This window comes from Lynx canadensis, chromosome A1, assembly GCF_007474595.2.
Source record: "Lynx canadensis isolate LIC74 chromosome A1, mLynCan4.pri.v2, whole genome shotgun sequence".
NCBI lineage: Eukaryota > Metazoa > Chordata > Mammalia > Carnivora > Felidae > Lynx > Lynx canadensis.
Genome location: NC_044303.2, coordinates 198,050,896 through 198,076,000, shown reverse-complemented (window position 1 = coordinate 198,076,000; position 25,105 = coordinate 198,050,896). Strand labels below are relative to the sequence as shown.

Genomic DNA, 25,105 nt, shown 5'->3' with positions numbered 1-25,105 from the left:
CTGAACATAAAGCAGGGACATGAATGAGATCACTTGAGATAGGACGAGGGCAAAACGTGATCGCACACTTTTCTCTGAAGCGTGCAACAGCGTGGGACATACTCACTCTTTAGGTGCCGATGCCTTAAGCCCAACAGCAATGCCATTTCGTAACAAAGGCGGCCACTGGCCAGCTGACGTCCAGACACCAGGACTTGGGCCAACCAGAGAAGCACCTGCACTAATTCCATGTCTGTCTCCACGCTGGTCTGGAGTTCAGAATAGAGTCGGACGGCCCGCAGGAGATAGTCCTTGGCTGGTTGCCGAGCCCAGGACTTGAGAGTCAGGTGGCCAAGATTGGCCAAAGTCACCGCCTGGTTACGCACGTTCCCCATTTCCTGAGCTCTGTTCAAAGCCCGGAGATAGTTCTTGGCTGCCCTGTTCACCCGGCCTTCACCCTGAAGTGCAAGGCCCAGGAGGTTATGGACCACCCCCTTTTGGGTGATGCTCTCCATCTCCTGAGAGTATAGCAGCGGCTCAAGAATGTCCAACGCCTTCTTTGCCTGGCTGGCTACGAGATAAGCCCACGCCAGGCACAGGGAAGACTCGAAGGCCTCCTGCTCACCCAGCAGCTGCCCTAGCACCAAGGCCTGGCTCAGGTAGTGGATGGCGCCATCAGGAGACCTGTGTTGGAGGTACACTTTGGACAGGATGAGACACAGGACCCTCTGGGTGCTCCGACTGGCCTGCTCTTCACAGGCAACCAGCGCCTGCCTGAGCGCTGGGCAGGCCAGGGCAGAAACCTCACCCCAGCTTAAAGAGGGAACTCCAAGGAGCTTGGCGGTGTTCTGGAGAACCAGGTAGACCTGCCAAATTGGAAGGGACATCCCTTGGGCACTCTGGGTACCACGTTGCTGGACAGAGGCCACCGCAAGGTGTGGAAGGTATTTCTTATCGTACAGAAAACTCAAGATGGTGGCCACGGCATCCAGGTCAGGAGGGTGTCCAGAGAGGAGTTGCAGACGCTCGGCAAAGGGCAGGACCTCCTCATGCCGGCCCAGGTCCAGGAGCAATCGGATGGCCAGGAAGCAGGCCCTGGCCTCCAGGACACAGCTGCCAGCCACAATCCCCTGGCGTAGCACATAGGCCACAACGTCAAGCTCATTCTTGGTGCTGGACTCACGGTCAGGCAGGCAGGCCAACAGGGCACCTGCCTTTTCTAGCAGGGCTGAGCCTTTATGCCTCAGCCTCTGCCTCAGGTAGATGGCAGCCAGATTGATGTACAGAGCAGCCACCAAGGGTAGGTCCTCAAATGCCCCATCGAGGATGTACATAGCCTCCTCAAAGTACACCCTGGCCTGAGAGAGTTTGACCCTCCTGACGCTCAGCCGGCCCAGGAGGAAGCAGAGCCGGGCATGGGCCCAGGTCATGTGGTTCCTCTTGGCCCACTTCCTTGAGGCCTCCAGGTAGGCCACAAGTTCGTCCTCCTCAGAGAAGCTGTAAAAGGAAGATGTGAGGAAAGAGAAGGAGGCGTCGTAGAGGCTCCTGAAGTGGTCAGCGTAGCCCTTGTGATCCAGAAACGCCAGCATGGGGGCGAAATTCTCAGCCTCCTCCTCCTCCTGACCAGTGTTTAGGTCCACGAGTAGTTCTGGGTCATCGAGGTCATCGGGCTCTGGCAAGTGATAGCTGTCTGAGGCTGCTGAGAGGAGCTCCTCCTCCAGGCTGGAGTCCTCGGAACTGCTGGACTGTCTGGAGCCCATGGCCTGATGCTCCTCCCAGGCTCTACCAGTCCTGGCCTCCTTGAAGCCTTCAGGCTGGGACGCTGTAAGGGACAGGCAGAGTTGGGCAACCCTAAGCACCTGCCACTGTGGTGGCCAGCTCCTGGCAAGAGGGCAGGAGGCTGTTCTGAAGGACCGGAGGTCAGGTTCGGCATGATCTCTACTCACCACTTAGATCGTTTGGAAGATTCTGGATGGATTCAAACCCACCTGGATGGAGAGGAAAGACAGACCTGGTGTTAGGTCAGAATAGGCCACCATGCCTAGGACTGCAGGTATATACCCCAGACCCGTGGTCCCCTCAGGACCCTTTGTGTTTAAATTTCTCTAAGAAACTGCGAAGAATCTTCTCCTTTGTCATCAGCTTAAGAGCTGTAGGGACCTGGAGAGCATCTTGTTTAAGCCACTCACTTCACGGTTGGGCACTGAGGTAGAAATAAGACCCAGAGCCAGAAAAGAAAAGTGGAGAAGCTAGAAACACGAGCTCTCTTCTAGGAGGTGTGGGAATGGGGATGACAAAATCTAAAGGCCCAAATCTCCCAGGCAGATGACAACAGAGCCATGATCAAAACTCCCAAGCATGGCGTCCTTTGTGGCATGTGGCATCATGCCACGTGGACACCCTTCCTTCTTCCTTCCTCCGTTCGTTCATCGTTCACCTTCTCAACAGTCATTGATCCAGTATGTACAACGGGACACAGGACTAGGTGACCAAGGGTGACTAATGAAGCAACTAGAGTGAAGAGGCCACCGAGCATCCTGGTTTTGGTCCTCGCGTAACCTCATGGGATGAGGTTGAAGGAACAGTCTTGAGCACAGCATTTAGATATTTTGAGTCTGAGGTGCTCGCAGGGGCTCTAGGCTGAGAATGAAGTAGATCTGTAGCCAGAGAAAAAAGTTGAGACTTGCAAATACAGATTGAGGACCCACAGCCCATCCCAAGGAATGGGCCCAGGTCCCAGGAGAAGTGTTTGGACAAGAAAGCAAAGCAGCTGGGGGAGGGGAGTTTGTGAATGAGCCAGAGAAACACCAGCATCTCCCGGCAGGTGGGAGGCAGTGAAGGAGACTGGAAAGGCACAGTCCGAGAGAAAAGGTGCCTGTGGGACCATCGCCTGACGTCACAAAAGTGGAAGAAGGCTGGTCGAGAACCAAGAAGACACCTTGAGTTTGGCAGCAAAGAACTTAACTCTCTTAGCAAAAGCAGTCATGGTACAACTGTGGAAGCGAAGACCAGGTTCGTCTCCATGGGACAGGGGCTTCTGGAAATAAGATTCTAACTCTTCCTGGCAGAGAAACAACAGCTGCCTGTGCCCTCACTCTGCGCTCTCCAATGAACTTTGAGGACAGCAGGCCCTTCACCAAGTCAAGCCTCGGCCTACCACTCTCTGTGAGAGTCGTTGTACATAACTTGAGATCTGTAAGCTCTGAAGGGTAGAAGGCCCCATGGCCAAATGTGGGAGAGATAGGGAACCGGGCTCTGGAGAGCTGCCGTTGTGCCCTGGCCCTCCCTGACGTTGAGAGCACATGAGAGTCTCACTGCAGCCATATCTCTCCAGGCCAGGGCCACCAAGAACACAAATGGTGCGTGAGTTGCAAAAAGATGCTCCCTCTGGGAGGAAGAAGTACCCAGAGGCACTCCTTCCCGGGGCACAAGACTTGAGGAAGCTGGAATTTACCAACAGGATGCCCCTCTGCTGGTTGCCTTGGTGACAGTGGAAACCTTTATAACCACTAGGCTCTGCCCTGCATCCAACAGAGAGGCACTCTCGCTCTTTAGATAGGAGGCAATCGGCTACCCGGGACCTGCTCCTAGATCTCTCCCAATCATTGGATCAACGGTTGGTGGATCCCTTAGATCCAAGTCTGTGGCCTGCCCCCTGCTGAAGGCAGACCCCGAAGTAGTCCTGGATCGTCGGACCTCAGCAACCCCTGCCAGACAACGTCCACAGCTTCAGCTACAGGCTGGTCCAGCCTGGTAGGGGGTGTGATCTGTTTGTGGCAAGAAAGTTCTGCCAGGGCTGATGCAGACGCCTGGGCTAGGTGCTCCTCACAAGCGCTCCTTGTGCATGGTGAAAGATTCTAATGCCCACCTCTGCTCCAGGGAGCGGGCCTGTGTGTTCCCTCGGCAGATTCTCTGTCCTGGGCCCATGAACTGTGCCCCATCTGATCTGGCCACACAGGGGTGGACACAATATCACCATCACTGAAGAGATGGGAGAACCACTCAAACCACTCAAACCACTGTCAAGGGGTGAACGTCCTTCCTGACACAGAGCAGCGGGCCTTTCCAAAATAAGGAAAAGGAGTGGCAGTCGTCGTTCGCTCAATCAGTCATGCAGAAACTGATGAAAACTGCCAGCACTGAGGTCCCTCCCCCACCCAAAGCCAACACACCCCAACAGACGAATGTCATTTCTGTGTTGGGGCCAGTGTGGTAGAGGAGGGAGGGTCCTGACTAGAAAACGGGCAAAGGTGGTTCTTGGCCTGGCTCAGGCACAAATTCACCAGGAACTCAATTTCCAATCTATAAAATGAGAGGAGAAATCACCTCTTAGAACCTGTAACCTTCTACAGTCCTGCCTTTATCACTGGGGACCTAGACCTCCTTCAGCCCTAGGGGAAGAGACCTCAGTCTCAACTCAGGCAGTTTTCTTCTCCAAGATTAGAACAGAAGGCTCAATCTGGTTGACCTCGCATGCTATCGCTGAGCTGAGCTTTCAAAGGGGTCTGAGGAGCAAATACTCACTAAGCCGGTAGACAGACGCTATGTCAGTATGAGCAAGGGTGTGGAGGAAGGTGGCACACTCAGCTTTCCTGTCACTTCCCAGGACCCACAGAGAGCATCTTTCCTCATCGCTGAAAAAGGCGGAGCTCTTGTTCCTGCATTGAGACAAAAGGCATGGATGTTGATCGGTGCCAGGCCCCAGACGCAACCATTCTCTCTCCAGCCCAGGATATAGCGAAGGCCACAGAGAAACCGCCAACTCGCTTGCCATAGCTGAAATCACACTCCTCAGCTCATTGTTGCATAAGGTATTTGCCTCTCCTGCCAAGGAAGAAAAGCTATCAGCACCCCACTCGTGAAGAGATGAGCTATGCTGCTCCTGAACAGGTCAAAGTGGAGACGAAAACACCCCTCCTGTTGAAACTCCATCTCTCAAGAAAAACAAAGGCCCTTCTCTCGACCCCTCCCCTTTCTTGGAGACCACCCGGTGCCCATTTTTAATGGAAAGAGGAATTGGTTGCCCCCAAAGGGAAGGGTTGAAAAGGGACTGTTAAGAGATATTTCTTTGTCAGGGACGGGTGGCACAATCTAGAGGAGCGATGAAGAAAGTTTGACTATGGTCAGAAGGGACTTTTCACAACTGCTGCCATCTCATCTCACGACACAGAACAAAAGCACTATGTGGCATTCAGAGAGTGGATGGGAAGTGGGGAGAAGGAAGGTCAAGGGCGGCAAGAAGTGACTGCAGATAATAGAGATCCTTATACTTGCTGTGCTGTATAAGCTCGTTGTTAAAACCAATTTGCTTACTAGAAATTCGCCATCGAATCAAAGAATGTGGAAACTAGAAGTGCTTTGGAAAGAATTCAATCCAGAATCTACCTGAACAATTTTTAAGATCTCTTTCAGGTCTAAATCAGGCTGGGTTTTTTTAAACCTCAGAATCCATTTTTTAAAACAAAAATAACTTGGAAGGCCCGAGAGTTACTAACGGCTACTAGTTGGGGGGCGGGGAGCTTATCGTGAATCAGACCGTCTGAGCTCATATAGTCTACACAATTGCCCTCTGAGGCAGGAGCTATTCTTATCACTTTTTGCACAGGATGACACTGACACACAGAAAAATAAAGTTGGTGGTTAGGAAGTGGTACAGCAGGATGTAAAAAGAGCTTCTCTAGTTCAGGCTGAATTGAGGGAGGGGCAGGGATGAGAGTGCTGTGGTCTGCCACCTGCATTTGTCCCCAGAACTCAGGTCAACCCGGTGATGAGAAGGCCAGGAGCTAACGTGAACGGCTCAAGGTGGCACCACCAGTTCGTGGCAGAACGGGCACGAAAGCTCTGTCCCGACACCGGGCCCAGGACTCTTTCCGTGACACTTACTGACTCTGCACCTCTCTGGCCTGACTTCCAGATTCTCCCAGACCATGAGAGCAGCCATCCTCAAAAGAGCACCTAGCTGAAATCCACAACTAAACTTAGCTGAGATTTAAAAAAAAAAAAAAAAAATTATAGGATTTCAAATCTCTGTAGAACCCTTACATTTTACACAGCATTTCCTGAACTCGCTATTTCATTTAACGACATGCTCAGAATGACACAGCTAGAAAGTGGTCAAGCTGAGACAGAAACTGTGATCTTCTGCCTGTGTGCCTGTTGCCTCATAGCTGATCTGCTAATGGCCTGAGTCCCAGCTATTTAGAAAGAGTCCAAGACGCCTCACAAATTACATTAGGGTTTCCCTGGCATGGAAATTGGGTCAGAATGGTAGGACTTCTAGAAATAGGGCAGGCTGAGCTGCTCCACAGGGGGCTACTCTCACCCACATACACAGACAAATCCTAGATAAAACGTGACATGGATGAATATTCTCATACATTCTTTAACCTGAAAGGAAGCAAAGGAAATGCCTGGGAGCCAGAAACAAAAGGAGAAACCAAAGTCAAGTTGAGAAGCCAGAGCAGATGGCCCCGAGACCCCAGGGGTTCTCAGCTGGGATACTTGCCCTCAGAGTTGGGGCTCACCTTATAATGCCACACAGGGACAGGAGATGTGACTTTGGGTCTATGTGAAGCCGGGAAGCTGAATTGAGCTCCCTACATAGCTTTGAGCTCCCTTTGAGCCTGAAGTCTGGAAGAACTACAAGTTCTGTAAAGAGGAGATGGGAGGGGCACCTGGGTGGCGCAGTCGGTTAAGCGTCCGAGTTCAGCCAGGTCATGATCTCGCGGTCCGTGAGTTCGAGCCCCGCGTCGGGCTCTGGGCTGATGGCTCAGAGCCTGGAGCCTGTTTCCGATTCTGTGTCTCCCTCTCTCTCTGCCCCTCCCCCGTTCATGCTCTGTCTCTCTCTGTCCCAAAAATAAATAAAAAACGTTGAAAAAAAAAAAAAAAGAGGAGATGGGAAAACTTGCCTGCCAACAACACACTTTCCATCTGTGTGAGTCTCTGGAAAAAATCAAACACCTGGACTCACACCATTAGAAGGTGTGGGCTCTGAATTACACTGTACAATGGAGGTATCAGAGTCAGAGAACTTAACATTGAAAAACCAGCTCTGGACCTTGAGTTTCCTCGAGTTCCTAAGTTTTCAAGGAAAACAAATGCCAAAACTGCTCTACTGGGATGTTTTCTTCAGTCCAGCTTCATGCAGAGACCATGTTTTAAAATGTTGGGAATTCGTTCACGTAACCAAGAATACAAACGCGAGGAAAGGAGCCATGGACAATGAGTGCCAGCAGGTGCACAAATAGGTAAATGAACACTACAAAAGCTAGAAATAGCAACAACCTGAAGAGTAATTTATAATAGGCATGGTTAACATGATGAAATAAAAGACTGAATAGAAGCTACAGAGAAAATATGAACCTGGTCAGTAGAAACAAGTATATGTGAAAAATAGCAAAATACAAATTCTAGACATGAAAATAAAGGCATGGACACTTAGGACGACATGGGTTGAGTTAAACGGCAGGTTTAGTCTCAGCAGAGGAGAGAATTAGTGGAACTGAAGACGGTTCTGAGGAAACCACCCAGAATGCACCTAGAAGAACAAAAAGATGAAAAATGGAAAAGAACCGATTAAGCGAGATTGAGGATAGAATGGCAAGTCCAACATACCTCTGATAGGAATATTCCGGAAGAGAGACTAAAAAGAATGAGAGAGAGGCAATATTCAAAGGGAGAATGACTGAGAATTTTCCAGAATTGAAGAAAGACATGAGTCTTCAAATTGAAGAAGTACACCACGTCCTAAGCAAAATAAATAAAAATAATAAAAATTTTAACATGACTTCCTTTTCTGTAGGGTTATTGGTCTTTTCATGTTTCCTGTTTCTCCTAATCCTTCTTTCTGGGTTCAACGATCTATTACTTGACTGTTCGATTTACAGGATGAAAGTTAAACAGAAAAGATAAGAGCATAAATTAACGAAATAAAAACAAATAAAGTAGAAGAAAACAATAAAGGTAAATGTGAAATTAGTGAAATAGAAAACAAAGAAACAACAAAGACGGTCAACATCAGAAAAATTGTTTCTGAGGATTCATAAAATGGACAAAACCCTGGCAAAACAGATTTGAAATTTTATATTAATAGTTACTTTCCCCTCCACTTTGAAGGCTATTCCATACTCAGCTAAATTATCATTCACAAGTATATTTTAAGTATATTTAAGACAAACAAGGACTGAAGACTGAGAGTAGTTACAACTCACAGATCTCCAGTGAAATAACTACTAAAAGATACATGATGTGAACAAGGGAGTGGACACCTTGCGATAAATATGTAACAGAAAAATCACATCTAGGTATATCATAGTACAAACCATTAGTAAGAATAACCTTTAAAAAATGAGAAAAAAAAGGTGCCTACCTGCCAAGAAATGGCTGTGAGATTAACAGCAAAAATAGATGCCACAAGAAATGGAATTATAGGGACACCTGGGTGGCTCAGTCAGTTAAGTGTCTGACTTCGGCTCAGGTCATGATCTCACGGTTCGTGCTTGAGCCCCAAGTTGGGCTCTAGGCTGACAGCTCAGAGCCTGGAAACAGCTTCAGATTCTGTGTCTCCCTCTCTCTCTGCCTCTCCCCCACTCATACTCTGTCTCTCTCACAAAAATAAATAAATATTTTTAAAAAATTCTTTAATAAAAAAAAGGCAGAGATAAACAATATCAAGTATAAAAAAGGGGATGTAAAGAAACAGAATTTTTCAAACTTCTAATACTATGAAATACTGGCTTTACTCTTATGTTCTTTTATCTGATACCGAGTGCATTAATTTTTCAGTTTTGCTTATTTTTTAATTTACACATTTCAATGTATACATTTCCTTTAAGTAACACTTTGGTGAAATGAACTATATCTACTATAATGTGAATATCCTAAATTTACCCTATCAACTGAAAAAAAGGCCAGTTACAGAAAAAAAAAAACATTTATATACATTTCTAAATACACAAAACTCTAGTATGTTGTTGTTGTTGTTGTTGTTTTTGCAAGTGAACATCTATTCCTAAAATGTATCAGAATAAGGACTGGGAGGATGCATATCAAATTCAAATAGAGTCTGCCCCTGGGGTAAGAATCAGGACCAGAAGGCAAAAGTCAGAAGGAGTAAAAAAGGGTCTTCAGTTATATCTAGACATTTTTCCCTCAACACACACACACACACACACACACACACACACAAACACACACCCCAAATACTCTTTAAAAACACAAAATCAAAAGAAAAGAATGGTCTGGCATTCTGTCACCATCAGAAGCTTTTAAATCTCTAAAGGCACTCTGGCCAAAACAAATACCATGTCTATTTAGACAGAATGCCTGCCCTCACGTTTTAAGAACTGGTTTTCCAGCTGCTGTTGCTGTGAAACTAGGTAGCTGATAGTGAAATATGTGCTGTTAAAAAAAGGAAACCCCCAACTTTGCCTCCTTGGAAAAACAGGATCCCTTTCCCATGTGTCAGAGGCACAGACCAAACCTGTCTCACAAAACAGCTTCTGTGAAATTTCACTCTTAATTGTCCCCATTTGGTTAAATAAATACAGTTGGATCGATGCATGGATGGATGATGGATGGATGGGAGGGAGGGAGGATGGATGGATGGATGGATGGATGAGTGGATGAGTGAATGGATGGATGGATGAATGAATGAATGAATGTACTCTTTAGGGAGTAATATACTAGCACAGGGAAGGAGACTATGGGAAGAGGAAGGACACCAGCAAATGCTAGACCTTCTTCAGAAACCTGATACCACATGAATACAGACTAAGAGTGACACCCAGTGGCCAGACCACCTGCATAACACACAGGATGATTCCGAGGACCTCCGCACCCTGACTGTTGCTTGTGACCAGGTGGTTTATGGACTTTGACTCTCATTGCTGTGATTTGGGGAGGTCTGTAATCTAGGGAGTGCTTTGGGGGGAGAGGGGGTGTGATAAGCCACTCCCCCCCTCCCCTGCTCCTTCTTCCCTCTCTCCCTGTCTCCTGGCTCACTTTCCCCTTCCCTACCCAATATGTAGTCTCTAGTGATGGGGTCCCACAGGTGACGAGGTAGAGAGGCCATCAGAAGACACTAGAAACAAGGAGAATTTCTCATGCCACCACTTCAGTACAGGGGGTTATGTTCTTCATGGTGAGAGTGGACCCAACGAAGTCAGCTAAAATGTGGTAATCAAATTAATTTAGAGGTACAAGTTATTGCCATTTGGGGCAAGGTACGAGGTACAGAAGTCCCATAATGTATGACATCTGACACATTGCCCCCGACATCTTATTCAAACTGCTTCTCAAAGATTACCCATGGCAGTAACAGCACTAGTGAGAGTCAATGCGTATTGGTCATATACACACACACACTGTGCCACGCACCATTCCAAGTGCTTTACATGTACAGTATTAGCTCATGTTAACTCCTGACAACCCTATGGGCAAGTACTAACATTGTATGCATTTTACAGTTGAGAAACCTGAGGCATAGAGACACCGATGGACATATCCAAGGTCCTGAAGCTGGGAAGCTAGCGGAGACACACAATGTGCTCACCTGGCCATAAATGCCTCTCAGGCAGTCTGGCTCTGGAATTCTGATTACCAAGCTATGCTGCCTCAAGTTCCAGGCACATCATTTGTCACCCTTTCTCAGAGACACTCGCTGGCTCCCCGTTCTCTGCCAGTTAAAGGACACAGGCCCCTGCACAGGCATTCTCCGTCTGCCACCTCATGGCCACGTCATGCCCCGCCAAGTCTTTGCCACACCAGTGCTCTCCTGATGACCTGCTTCTCAATGAGCAGGAGCCATTCCTCAAGCATCCCCCTCACTTTTCCTACCTGTGTTCACGTTTCTCCATTTCCATCAGTTGAAATATCTTCCATCATACAAAGCTGGCTCAAATACTGCCTATTTCATGAGAGTTCTCCGAACACCCTTTTCCTCCTTATAAACTCCCATTCACTCCATAATCCTTTAGGGGCTCAGTGAGTCTCTTCCTTGATTAGACTCACTTGGATTCCCACATTTCTGTGTAGGGAAAACGACCTTCTGTCTCTTCTCCCTATAAAGGTCAGGGCTTAGAAGGAGATTTTGCCCTTCTTCCACTCTCTTCGGTGGCTCTTTCATACAAGGGAAGGGATTCCAGTCCAAGTGTTCAGGGCCTTCGATAATCCTTGAGCCACGTTTTCCCTGTGTCTCAATGTGGCAGCCAACTCTGTTCCTTCTGGTACTTTCTGGGCCCAGGCTTCCTACTGTTTCTTATCCTCATGCAAGAAGGCCAACCCAGGGAGACTGGTCAATTGGTCAGGGAGACTGGTCAATTCCTGCTGCTCATCGGTCACACGATCTGCTTCTCAGAACCAGCCCTCTAGACTCCAGGCAGAAACGAGTATAAGATGCACTCTACCATCATGGCCAACACTGTTGCCACACCTGCTTTCAGCAGGTAAACCTCCATGGGAGGATCTCTCCTTTCCCTGAGCTGTAATCTATAGGTCCCTGTGCGAGCCCTTCCCTAATGGGGCCCCTTGATTGGATGGGTAAGTGGCAGAATACAAGAACCAACACCACACCTGCAGGGATGACAGCAGGCCCTTCACCTTGGGGCCGTGCTTCTCTCCTCACAGGAAGGCTTTCATGACCATCTGCTGAGCGGAACTGACCTGACTCATTCTTGATCACTCATCCTCCCCTTCCCATCAGCCCTGGGGACAGCTTTGGCGGTCAGAATGCGCTCTTCCGGCTCTGTCTTGCCAGGGAACCCTGGAGCTCATCTCCATCCCGTTCAGGATGGGGTGGGGCCACTGGGAAGGCGCCCGCTCCAGGATCCCAGAGGGCCTGTCTGCCATACTCACATTGGGGAGTAAGACTCAGGATCTATGTTCCTGGTGGGGACAAAGCCCACTTCTCCTGAGCGTGTCAACTTTCCAATGAACCACGGAAGTCCAGGTATGATAAAGCCGATGATCTCGATGCTTTCTCCCTGGTGAAAATTCAGCTCATCCTTTTCTTCCCTCTCATATTCTTTCCAGGCCTTACATTTTCCTCTGCCTGTGGGGAGATAACATCCATGTCAACTAAATAAGGCAGAAACTGCTTCCAGCATACTATGAAATGAAGGGTCCCCAGAATTTAGAATTTCAAGGACCAGTAAAATCATCTCCCTACCACACCCCCCCTCCACCAAAAAAAAAAAAAAAAAAGAAAAAGAAATTGGGAGGAATGACACAGGGTAACTGGCTCTTAACTTTGCCAAACTAGGACATTCAAAGAAAGGAGCTACCATCCACTGTCACCTTCACTTTACAAAAGAAATGATGTATTAACAAATGCAGGAAAGATCATCTCAGAATACTGGATATACGCTAAAACTGAATAAAGTTCACTCATGGCAAGCTGAAAAGCTTCCTATATCGTCCTACTATGTGTGATTTGCCATTATCACATAAATACTTTGTGATGCTTAGCACAAATTGACAGACCAGTGTGAAAAACATTGTGGGATCTCTCCATTTCCTTCCAACTCCTTTGGCCACTATGAGCCTCGGTCTCCCCAACTGTACAATGGGAATAATAAGAATGCTTGCCTCATAAATATTAGGAAAAGCCAAAGCGATCACATGCACAATGCCTGGTACCTAATCAACCCTCCATAAATGTTAGCCTCGTGCCACTGGTGAACAGAAAACCGCTCAGGACCCAGAGGGATTTGGAAGACTTCCTTTCTGACGATGGTCATTACTCAGCTTGATGAGTTTCCCAGCTAAGATCTAGCAATGACATATTTATGAGCTCCGTACCGTCCAGTTTACAAAGTACGTCTAAGCCCATTTTCTCAGATCCTCCCCAGAGTCCCAAGGGGATCAGAATCCCCTTTTTACAGGTTAAAAGGTGGAAGCACAGAGAAGGTATGTGATTTGTCCAAGGAACTCAGTCTCTCAGCTTCTGGTTAACGCTTCTTTCCGCTAATCCTGCTTTGCTGGGAACGATGGTTTTTATGTGTCTTAGTTTCGGTATTTGCGTTAGCTGTTCTGCTGAAGCTACTGGCCTTTTTTTTTTTTTTTTTTTTTTTTGTCCCCTGACATTTTGATCAAGTTATTATCGGCTGTGTGTTCAAGGTCAGAAATTCCCACCACTTCGTGGGTTGATGGGATCTGTAGTGTGTTAAACACCTGCAGCGCGCAAAAACCATACTAAGAGATTTTCAGATGTCCTTTGGTGGATTTCTCATGATATTCGAAGTCAGTTTTATGGTAGCATTTTACTCATTAGGAACTTGTGGCACAGTAAGCTTGTGAACCGACGGAGATCACGCTGGTCTTAAGGTGTGGAGTCAGAATCTGAACCCAGAGCAGATGTCACAGCCCTGTATTCATAACTCCAGGGAATGCTTGTACTGCCTCAGATAGCTGAAAATCTTATTTATGGTCAACTGATTGATTAGATCTAATGTCTGGGTTCCATAATTCCCTGCATTTCTTTTTATAAAGTGCTATTTGGGAAAAAAAAATAAAGTGTCATTGGAGCTCAGAGCTTATAAAATTGCACTTGGGCTAAGTTGGTTGGGAGTGGGGAGGGGCGCTAAGGGTGAAGATGAACGGAATTATATTTCAGACACTTAGAAAACATTACAGTTCATTTCCAGTAGATACACATATACTTATAGCTACATGTGTGTATGTGTATTTATGTGTACTCACATGCATACACATGCGTACAGAGATTACCTAGAATATACGCATATATACATAATACATAATATTATATATATATGTAAATATTTCTCTATTCAACAAATATTTACTGAGTATATCCATTGTGTGCCAGGCATTCTGACTCTTCCTACATTCAAGACCCATTTCACCTAACTTTAAGGGAAATTGGAAAAACGTTTTGACCAGAGATTGAGAACAGGCAGCCCACGTGTGGCCCACACCAGGCTGCTTATTCACCCATATGTCTTTAAATCCCTGTGGTCCCTACCACTCCCCTACCTCTCCCATTCAGGCCCTCTCTGCCCCTGGGAGCATTTGTATCAATAGCCCTGGGTTGAGACTTCTCATTTCACAGGCAAGGAAACCCAGGTTATAGAGAGAGCAACCACTTTCTCCAAGTCCCGGGAGCAGCAGAGGCTAAACAGGAATTCCCATCAGTGGACTCCAAACTTGCAGATAAAATTAGGAGGCAGGGCGATATGATCTCCCCGACAATACCGTCTTCAACGCAGCCGTACCGATCTGATAGGAGCCTGTCCAATCCCTCTTCCTGGAAAAGCCACAGCTTCCTGGATAGTTCTTTAGGAACCATCTGCCAATGGAAACGCGGGGTTTGCAAACACAGATTTCAAAAAACTGACAACAGCGAGCAGAATAGTCCGTTAAAATAACAATGAGGGTGATAATGGGTAAGTATCATGGTTATTATTCCTATTATAATGATGACCGACATTTATTGGGCATTTAGGCACTGTGAAAAGGAGAGGAATTCAGCAGGCCTGGGATGATTTTTTTGGCTCTGCAATTAGTTGGCCAGTGAAATAACTAACAAGGGATCCCTTTCCATTATCACTGTCAAATTCCCTGCCAGAGCCAACCACAGGGTCCACAGCCTGGGATCATGCATATTGTCACTCAGTATGTGACAATCTCCCGGCAGGGATTTTCAAACTTTAGTATGGAACACATCCTCTTACGTTCAAAGGGAGCTTATATAAAATGCAAATTCCTGAATCGAATCCTAATAGAGTCTGAAGATGGCCAGGGGGGCACTGAATTTATAATAAATCCCCAGATGATTCTGATACAAATGGTCCCCAGTCCCCACATTGAGAAACATTGCATTTGGAGATCAGGCAGTAGGTCTCCTCTTAGGTACAATGTCCATCTGAAATTTTGAGTTGTCTCCAGTTTCATCAAGTTGTGCAAATTTTGACCGTTAAAAAAAATGACAAAAGACAAAAAACCATCCAGGTTTTCTTCCCACCCTGGCACCATAGATGCCCATATGGGCAAGCATGTCTCCTCTGTTCCGTGGAGACCTCAGTTCTGCTCTGGGACCCACTCCCAAGATGTAGGTGGCTACTCACTGGTGGAAAGGGAGCGGCAGAGGTTCCAGGGCTGACACAGGCACCAGGCCCCGCTGACCAGTCACCAGGGACACGCCCTCCCACTCGGATCCGCCTTCAACTATTTTCACGGAGATTAACTCCTTCTTCCAAAGTGTCAGATACTCCCCTTCCTTCTCAGGCGGCTGAGCCACAGAGCACACGGCTCTGCAGAAGAAGTGGCCTGTAGATAGTGAGAAAAGCCCCTCCAAGGAGTAGAAGGAAGCGAAAAGGGATTATCACACAATGTAACATTTCTAACAGAAGCCGAAATACTTTTCTTCCTGGGAGTCAAGGACACAGCCAAGGGAGAGGCATCCCAGAGAGACTTTGGGATCCCAGAAGAACTGTACCAGGGGGGAAAAAAAGCCACTGAGAGGGAAGGCACTTAAATTAGACACCATAAGCTCTGAGTCATTTGTGAGAATCAGGTTTAATTGGGACTTTGCCTTGAAAAAAAAAAATGAAACAAAAATTAATGAAAATACATTTAACAGAATTTCAGTTACAATTGCAAGCTTCTGCTTAACCTGAGGACCAGAAAAGAATAAGTTGATTTGGGCGAATATAATTTCTGCAACTAGATTTTACGGTAGCACAGTATGACATTCTTTCCTTCCATTGTGATTTGTGCAATGCAATCATAAACAGCATCATTTTGCAAAAGGTTCTATGCAAATCTGGCTTTTTCACTATGTCTGTGACATCATCAGTTGTTAACTGATTGGTTGTAGCCCTGCTCAGATTCCTCCTTGTAAACAGATCAGCCGGTGCTCCAAGAAGTTCCCTGACACCATTTTCCTCAATTTCATAAAATCTTGCGGGATTTGTAAGATCTGCAATTTTATTTCACAATCCAATCATATATATTTTAAAAAAGGATTCTTACTCTCGGATGCACATTAGTATTGTCTGGGCAACTTTCAAAAAATACCAAAGCCTGGTTCCTACCTCTGGAGATTTAATTGGCCCTGGTGGAGCCCTGGCATGGGCGTCTTCTAAAAATTCCCCAAGTGGTTCTAACACCAGAAAATCAGTGAGACTGACAAATATAGCTGTTCATGGGATGTCAGTGTCAAACCAAGAGACATGTTTGGAGTAATATTATAACAGGTGGGTTCTTTATGAATATTCTCACCTTTGAATGATTTTTGCCTCTCTGTGTATCCTAATTACTTCAGGGATGCTGATAATAAATATCCACATAAAAGCCCATTCCACCCCACTCCAAGCTCACCTTCCTGTATCAGAAGTCCCAGGTATATTGTTTCCAGGTGTTTCTCATCCACGGAAACTTGGATCTCTGTATCTTCCACCAATCTGCAGTTGAGCCAGTACTTATGGTCAAAGAGGAGATGTTCCAGACATGCAGATACATAGCCTAAGAAATCAAGCCAACAAGATTCCTGGACAACGTGATTTCTGCCATTAGCTGAGCCCAGGAAAGGTTGAGAAAGCTCCTTTTGGAAGTTCCTTCTTGGACTTCCATCCTCAACGTGACCCCATTTAACTGGCATTAGAAGAGCATAGAGAGGTAGCTAGAAAATTTCTAGAGTGAACTGATTCTTCTCAGCATCTGTTGGGGAATACAAGTCATTTTTAAAGGATATTTACCATTTCCAACACGTTTTGGGTCACCATAAATGCGCAATGAGCTGACCAAACCTAATTACCTTTTTCTAATACATCCATGGAGCAATCTCCAAGATCATAATTTGGACCCTGGGAGGTCCTGGTCACCAACCCCCTTCAGGTTTTCCTGACTTGAGTTTCAAATTTCTATGTCCCAGATGATGCAGTGGCTGGTGGGCTGTCCATGACCCACAAAGGAGTCAGGATTTTCTTTAACATCCCTTCTCTGACCCTCTCCATCAGTCATTGTCAGTATGGTCTCCCTTGTTAAAACCAGACTGGAAACTCTGCAAATTGCAATTATGGGTAATAATTCACACACGCCTATAAATGTGAATGATTTATGTTAAAATTTTGCTTCTGTTTGAGACTGCCTCTTTCTTAGGATGCAAAAACCTGTTTTTTTTTTTCCATTCTGACTCTCCATTATACCTGCTTAGGCCTCGTGTGTTTTCTATAATTGTGCATCTTGTACTTTAATTGCACACAAATCACCTGGGGATCATATTAAAATACAGATGCTGGGCCAGTTGGTCTGGGGTGGGTGCTGGGATTCCACTTTTCTTTTTTTTAAATTTTTTTTTTTTTTTTCCAACGTTTATTTATTTTTTGGGACAGAGAGAGACAGAGCATGAACGGGGGAGGGGCAGAGAGAGAGAGAGGGAGACACAGAATCGGAAGCAGGCTCCAGGCTCCGGGCCATCAGCCCAGAGCCCGACGCGGGGCTCGAACTCACGGAGCGCGAGATCGTGACCTGGCCGAAGTCGGACGCTTAACCGACTGCGCCACCCAGGCGCCCCTGGGATTCCACTTTTCTAACAAGCTCTACATGAGGCCAATGCTGCTGGTCCATGGAGCACACTTTAAACTGGAGGTGGGTCTCTAAATGATCACAGGAGATGCACAGTATGGAGAATAGAAAGTCGCCGTGACTACGAGAGAAGCTATACCTTCTAGCCAAGAACCATCTTGACCCCTCCCTCCCTCCACAAGGTCATTTCCTAGAAAACCCTGCAATCTGAGTCCCCTTTAGCAGATAACTTCCCATCCCTTTCTTTGACCCTTTTCCAAAAACGTGGGCTACAGTATCCAGAGCTTTACTATTTTGAGCAGCTACTCTGATCTTACTGAAAACTGGTTTCCTTTTTTTTTTTTCAAAACCATCAATCTGTATCTCTCCCAGTCCTTTGAATTTAGTAGATCACTAAGAACTTCCTGCCAGTTGCTTGATTATCTGAGAAAGTAGTCTCTTCCTGAAATGCACATAGCATTTGAGGGTAGTAGTCAATATTTGCTTTAGATTTAGTTCCAGGTAGTTTGTGACATTTCAAAAGTTAACCATCCACGTTAGGGCTCTAACCTCTTTCAGTTATCAGAGCTGGGCCAATTCCCTAATGTCAAGCCCTACATATTGGCTGAACTTTGATGTAGTTACGTCCTCCACCTGCCTGCTCCACATCATACCTAAGTTCAAGTAGGTAGAAAACTTCCAGATTTCCTCCACGGTCTTGAAGGTGATGAGGAACTGAGCCTTCTGGGACTGGATACCCACCAACCTGGCTGAGAGGTCCTGGGTAAAGAGAACAGTGAGAAGACCTGGGGTGACAGCGTCTTGTTAATGATCTCATAGACACGCAAAATGCTTTGTATGAATTTCTTGATTGTGGCATTGATTTGTTTTTATATCACCAAAAAAAAAAAAAAAAAAAAGGAAACAACCTAAATGTCCATCAATAGGAGACCGGTGGATTATGATTCATCCACGCAATGGAATATTATGATATTACTCAGCCATAAAAAAGAATGAGGAAATTCTTGGTGCTCTGACACAGCTCCAAATATATGCTGCTAGATGGGACAACAGCCACAACAGAAAGAAAGCAAGGTGCAAAGAATACCTTTTGTGTTAAAAAAAAAAAAAAAAAAAAAAAAAGGTGTATAAGGGAAGGGGAAGGATAGATAATAGAAGGCACCTTGAAAGAAACTTTGATTGTGACTCTATGTCTAATGAGTATTTTCATAAAGCTGACAGAAAAACCAAATTACACAAAAACAAAAATCATCCACAATCCCCCCTCCTAGAGATCATCGATGTTAACACCCTTGCGTATTAACTCTGAATCCTTTTTCCTCTCTGTGAGTTTGGAAGTAACTATTTTTATATAAGTAGAATTACATTATGTAAGTTGTTTTGTAATCTTTTGTAACTAAATAATATTTTGTGAACCAGCTCCCTTGTCGTTAAATAACCTGCATTCTTCTTAATGGTTACATATGTCATTGCTACATTAATATAATTAATTCTTAACATTGCCTTATGGTTAGACATTTGAGTTTTTTTAATTTTCTTACCATCCTAAACAGTACCGTGATAAACATCCTAGAATTAAATCTTTGTACACATCTTTGATAGTCTTGACGCAAGTTATTCTGAGATGTGCATTTGGGAATGCAGACATTCATGTTTTCAATCCTAAAACACGGGGGCCAAACTGCCCTCCAGAAAGGCTGTGCTAGGCCAGTTTGCATGCTCCCCTACCCCAGTTTTTTTTTAATAACTGAGAAAACAGGCCTGAACCACTATGTAGACTTGGTTTTCCCTTAAAATCTTTTTCTGTTTCTTGTCCAAGCTTCTAGAGTTGACTATAAGGACTGATGGCCAGAACATCCTTTCTCCCCCAAACCAGGTCCTGCTATCAAAGATCAACCCCCGGAATGCTGTTCTGGGAGAACCCTGTGGAAAGAAGAAAATAGAAAGAGAGGATATCTACCCTGTGGAGAGAAGAGAAGAGGACAGGAGAGAGAAAGAGCCCTCAGGTCAACAAAGTCAAAACGCTGGGGTTCTCCCATACCAGGCCCCAGGAGTCCCCAGATCCTTGGAGGATGTCGATCCTGTTGCTCAGGGAACGGGCTCTAGATAAAAATTGATTTCTGGGAGATTCAGCAATTGTCAGGCACCTCACAAAGATCTTTATGAACATTGCCTCATTTACTCACAATAACCCTGTGAAAAGAGTACGATGACACTACTGAATACATTCTAAGATGCACTTTTCCCACATTTGATCATTTCTGAAACAAGAGAGAAGGAAGCATGGCATCATACTTAATTGGCAGTATTTCTTTTCTTCCTTTGAGGTATATAAGATGTTGGTGTGTTTTATAATCAAATGGCACCTCAGATTTAATAGAAAATGGCCCTCTCCACGTCAAGAAGGGCCAGGCACAGACAGGTTAAGCAATCTGCCCATGGTCACCTGTGTGTGTGCCGTGGCACCTTGGCTGGAGCCGAGATCCAGCTGACTCCAGGTCTCAGTTCTGGCACACAAGTTTGCCTGGCTCAATCCTCAACCCAGCAGACCACCTGGCTCAATCAAACCCAGCTCTTGCCCACGCCAAGAGTGACTCAAATTTTAAAAAAACTATGGTGCCAGTTAGCAGCTCGTGCCTCCAAGTTTCTGAATTCTGGAAATTAAAAAAAAAACCACACTACTATTTATAATTTATCTACTATTTATGGAGTATATACCACCACCCAAGCAAAGCCAAGCTCTCTACAGATACTGACTCACTGACTCCTCCCAACAAACCAAACACTTTCTTTCTTTTTTTTTTATACGTGACAGATTAATAGAACACATTTCCCTTTATAATTTGTATCAAATTAATTCAGGGACTGTAAAAATAACTAGAACATATTAGTTTATTACATAAGGTAATATTCTCTTTATCCCACCTCTAGTTGCAACAATTTTTAACCATTTCTGACTTTGGCTCTCCTAGTAAGTCCCTCCTAAGCTGTAAATAATTTGGTCATACCCTTCTTCCTTGGTGTAACAACTGAAGATACTAGCTACCCACTATGAAAGAGGACAAATTGGTTTTTTACTTCAATGCCTTTTTCCCTCCCATTCTAAAATGTATAGTTACTAATTTTTGATTGGCAATTTTGGTAATTTAAAAAAATACATACTTATTGGTTACCAGTGTTGAGGAAAGGGGACAGAGGAGAGTTATTGTTTAGTAGGTACAGAGCTTCCATTTGGGATGATGGAAAAGTTCTGGAATGAACAGTGATGATGGTTGCATAACAATGTGAGTGCACTTAATGTCACCGAATTACACACTGAAAATAATTAAAGTTGAGAGTTTATGTTATATATATTTTATCACAATAAAAAACAATAAAATTCCAATTAAAAAAATTAATTTCTTTTTTTTTTTAAGTATACTTGATAGACATCATAACGATTCCCATCCTACACAGGTAAGTAACTTGTAGAAGGTCAAACAAATAACAGTGGCAGATTTGAAACCTTTTTCTCTGACTCTGCAACTCCTCGCCAGCTTCGGAGTGCTGCCTATTCTTGTTGGGCAGAAAATATGTACATTTTCATTCATTGTTTCCTTCAGTCAGCCCTGTTCTTGAGGGCCTACTTTGTTCCCGGCACTGTCCCAGGTGCTGGTGAACCTTGCAGCGGCCGGAGGAACACAAGGCAGGCTCAGAATTGCACCCCTCCATCCAAGCTCACCTTAAACAGTGCACGCACCTCCTGGTCCTCATTCTCCAGCGCCCAGAGCCGCCTCCTGGCTGCTTCCTGCAGGGGGCCGTTTACACACCTCCTGGAGCGGCTCTTCACACTGAAGGAGAGGGTCAGATCTTAAAGAGAAGAGAGAGAGAAATGCAATCAGGTCAGGCTGGAAATGCAATAAAAGGGAAGAAAGAATTAGATGAACCCCAATGCTTCCCACACCTAAACCTTAAATTGGTATCCTCATTAATTAGAGATTACAAGTACTCCTAACTACCTAACAATCTTCTGAGCACCTTTTGAAAAATGTCCCCCAAGGCAGAAAAGAAAAAGAAAAGGCTGAAGCCCCAGCATGTTCTGGAATCTCAGGAGTTGCTGTTGGTTATTCCTGCTTTGAACAAGGTATATTTCTACGCTGCCTGGCACTGAGTGCCGACACAAACAGGTAGACATATATTGCCTCCTATGAATGATCTGTGAAAGTTTTGAACAAATACCAACTTATCCATTCATAGGGAAATGTATTAATATGTCAAATGTATGATATGTCATAGATATTATGTACTTTATAAACTATGCATACACCATACGTTTTTCTCTAAACCATTTCTTTCTAATAATGTTTCTATTAATGTTTGTCAGGGTAACTGGTAATGTATTAAAGTCTACCTTTAATTTCTTCAAAATGCACATTTATTCAACCACTATTGTGAGCAGAAGCTGCTTCAGCCTCTGGGGTATCACAGGAACAAAATAGACACGGTCCCTGTTCTCACAGAGCTTGTATTCTAGGCAAGTAACCCATTCGGTGAACACAATAATTTCGGATGGAGAAAAGTGCTACAAACTAAACGTAATCAGGTGAACAGACAGAAGGACCAAGCACTTGGAGGCCTCAGCCTTTGGTATGCCTTTGAATAGTGTTGTGAGGAAAGGTCACCCTGAGGAGGTTCATCTTATAACCGAACTTTGCCACATGCCTTCTTTAGACAATAAGTAGCCATCTTGTTAATAATTAGCAAACGCAAGGAGCCAAAAAGGCATTGGACTGCATAACCATGGAGGTCTCTCTTCTAATCCTAACTTGCAGGGACTTTGCAAATCCCTGAGCACTTTAAAGACGGCCCCTCTCATGCTGACCTGGGTAACACAAGGCTGGAATCCTACCTGTAAGAGGCCCATTTTTAAACTAGAAGTCCTGAAAATGTTGTGGCTGCCGATCGGCTCCAACAGGACACGCCCAACTGACCTGACATTGGTATGAACTGCGGGTGGATGTGTGTTCCACTCCGTTCCTCCCTGGCCTGCGATCTAATCTCATCCAAGCCGTCCATCTTCAGCCGAGCGGATCCAGTCTTCTGGTAGCCTCACTGATCAGCGCACTGACCTCTCGGAGGAGGCAGGAGGCGAAGCCCAGGGAGGTGGAGTCACACAGACCTGGGCTCAAGGCTGGGCTCCGTGCTGGCTAACTGCCATGCCCAACAGTTAATTACCTCTCTACACTTGACTTTTCTCACTAGCAAAATGACTTGTCGAATAACCTATCTCACACAGCTTTTAAGAGGCTTACAAATGAGATTATGCATATAAAGCTTTTTGTTCAGGGCCTCCAACATAGCAAATACTCACTTAACACCTTAAGCGCTGGCTCTTGACCCTCACAAACTTCCCACCCCCACCCCAGTGCTACAGCAATTCCTGATCTCTCTGCTCTCATCTTGTCACACCTGTAATCAACCTTGACTCTGACTGATTCTGGGATGCCTTTTTGCCAAGCCCATCGCTCCTGTCCTTCCAAAGCCTGACCCAAACTCCCTTCTAGAATCTCTTGCAATAGCCCCGAACGAATGACAGTCCTTTCAGTGGGGATCTCCTTGCCCTGCATATGGATCCGTGGATATGTCACTCAAAAGACTGGATTTAAATAAGCAAACTGCTTTTGGATCCCCACAGGTGAGAGCCATCCGTGAGAGCCTCCTGTCTGGGATCCTACAGTGCCCTCAGCATGACCAGACTGGGGAATAAATCAAGTTCACTCCAGTGTTAGTGTGAAGTGCATTTTGTCATTTTTTAAAAATCTTTCTGAAAACTGGTCGTTTAATCATGTTAATGTATCTGATTGATTTTGTCTATGCCTCTTCTGCATAAAGGAGAGATTGGCAGCTGGAGCAAAGTGTCCCCTTCTCACTCCGTGACTTTCCTGGAAACAGCATCCTGGAGGAAAACACTGAAAGATGGAAGAGACCAGCCCCGGTTGGATAAATTTCACCTACACGTACCCTCTGTTCATTGGCCTTCATGCATTGAGAAGGCAAAATGCTGACTCCACTGCCTTCAGGAAAAAACAGATGGCAAGTTACCTTTTTTTCCAGGATGGCCCAAGCTGACAGGCAAATAAGCAGACCGACACAAGAACAAGAAAGGGCAAGGTTTTTCTCATCGTCAGCCCAGCAGTTGGACAGAATTAAAAAAAATAATAATAATAAAAATAAAGAACCCGTAATGACAAGTAAGCAATATCCATTTACCTAGTTCACGTCGCTTGTAACATTCATAATGCAAATCTTTTTCGCAAATCTAACACTCGTATGCCAGACAGGAGCACACGCTTGGAGCGGCAATGAAGCACGGTGGTTATGAACAAGGACCCAGGTTTGATTGCTTTTCTCGTCACCTACTAGCTTTGCAGTGGTGGCGAAGTTGCCTTTCTCTCTGGGACTCTGCCACCTTTGCAATGGGGAGTTTGGCGGCACCTCCTAGAGGTGAGCACGTGAGAATGAGACGCGATCACTTAGCACATGCTTGACACACGATTTGCCCTCAAAAATGGTCCCTGATGATGATATACTTTCTTTAGTACAACAAATATATATGGAGCTCCTAATACGTGCTGGATCGTGAAGAGCTTTGAGTGTCAGTCTGAGAAGCTTTAACTTAATCCTGCAGGCAATGGAGAGAGCACCGGAAGATTTGTGAGCAAGTGAATGTCATAGTCAAGGCCATGCCCACAACGATGCATTTTGTGGTGGTGCCTAGAAAGGATAAGAGGAAGGGAGCTTGCAGATGGGAGACATAAGGAGGTTACTGTGGTATTCGACATGGATAATAATTGTCTCAACAAATAGGGCTTCTCTTTAGGGTTTAAATACCTGGAGTCATATTCTGTGACAGGAAACATTTTTCCTTGTCTTCAGATGAGGCTATAACCTCACTCGATATGGTTGGATCCTTGGAAGGAGTTTCTTTACCTGGAGGAGAGCAAGTGAAAGATCATTTGTGTGGGTGTAAGCAAGACAGAAGCATGGACTGTAAGTCCTTGTCAAGTGACAATTTTTTCTCCAGGGCTGGTGGCATGGAAGAATTCTCACTGCTTGCACCATTACCTTGTAATTATTTAGTACTCAACTGTTATCAAAGACCTGTCACACATGCTCCCTCAATCCTGCAGTGGCCTGGGTGCCCCTGTTTTATTTAAAATAAACAGGGGCGCCTGGGTGGCTCAGTCGGTTAAGCTTCCGACTTCGGCTTAGGTCATGATCTCATGGTCTGTGAGTTAGAGCCCCGCATCGGGCTCTGTGCTGAGAGCTCGGAGCCTGGAGCCTGCTTCAGATTCTGTGTCTCCCTCTCTCTCTGACCCTCCCCTGCTCATGCTCTGTCTCTCTCTGCCTCAAAAATAAATAAACATTAAAAAAAAATTTTTTTTAAATAAACAAACAGAACAGATTGGTGCTCACACGTCAGACTGGGTCCCCTGGCTGAGTACCCTGAAGATGCTCATTCTGTGTTGAGCCTTCAAGGTCATTATAGATCTGAGGTCCATGGGTGGATCACAGAAGTGTTAGAGCAGAGCAAGACAGAGTG

The 25,105-nt window shown here is 45.4% G+C and overlaps 1 protein-coding gene across 3 annotated transcripts in view; it reads right to left on the bottom strand.

The window, feature by feature from the left end:
* The window catches only part of SH3TC2 (SH3 domain and tetratricopeptide repeats 2), a 51,407-nt gene that overhangs the window by 18,280 nt on the left and 8,022 nt on the right, over positions 1 to 25,105 (bottom strand). For all 3 annotated transcript variants that reach the window (XM_030329782.1, XM_030329788.1, XM_030329796.1), the window contains exons 2-11: positions 24,394 to 24,492; positions 21,245 to 21,372; positions 18,177 to 18,282; positions 16,318 to 16,461; positions 15,063 to 15,264; positions 14,211 to 14,284; positions 11,833 to 12,028; positions 4,504 to 4,637; positions 1,926 to 1,967; positions 107 to 1,801 (exon numbers count right to left, since the gene is read on the bottom strand). In XM_030329782.1, the coding sequence (XP_030185642.1) occupies positions 107 to 1,801; positions 1,926 to 1,967; positions 4,504 to 4,637; positions 11,833 to 12,028; positions 14,211 to 14,284; positions 15,063 to 15,264; positions 16,318 to 16,461; positions 18,177 to 18,282; positions 21,245 to 21,372; positions 24,394 to 24,492 (2,820 nt within the window). The remainder of the gene's footprint in view (positions 1 to 106; positions 1,802 to 1,925; positions 1,968 to 4,503; positions 4,638 to 11,832; positions 12,029 to 14,210; positions 14,285 to 15,062; positions 15,265 to 16,317; positions 16,462 to 18,176; positions 18,283 to 21,244; positions 21,373 to 24,393; positions 24,493 to 25,105) is intronic.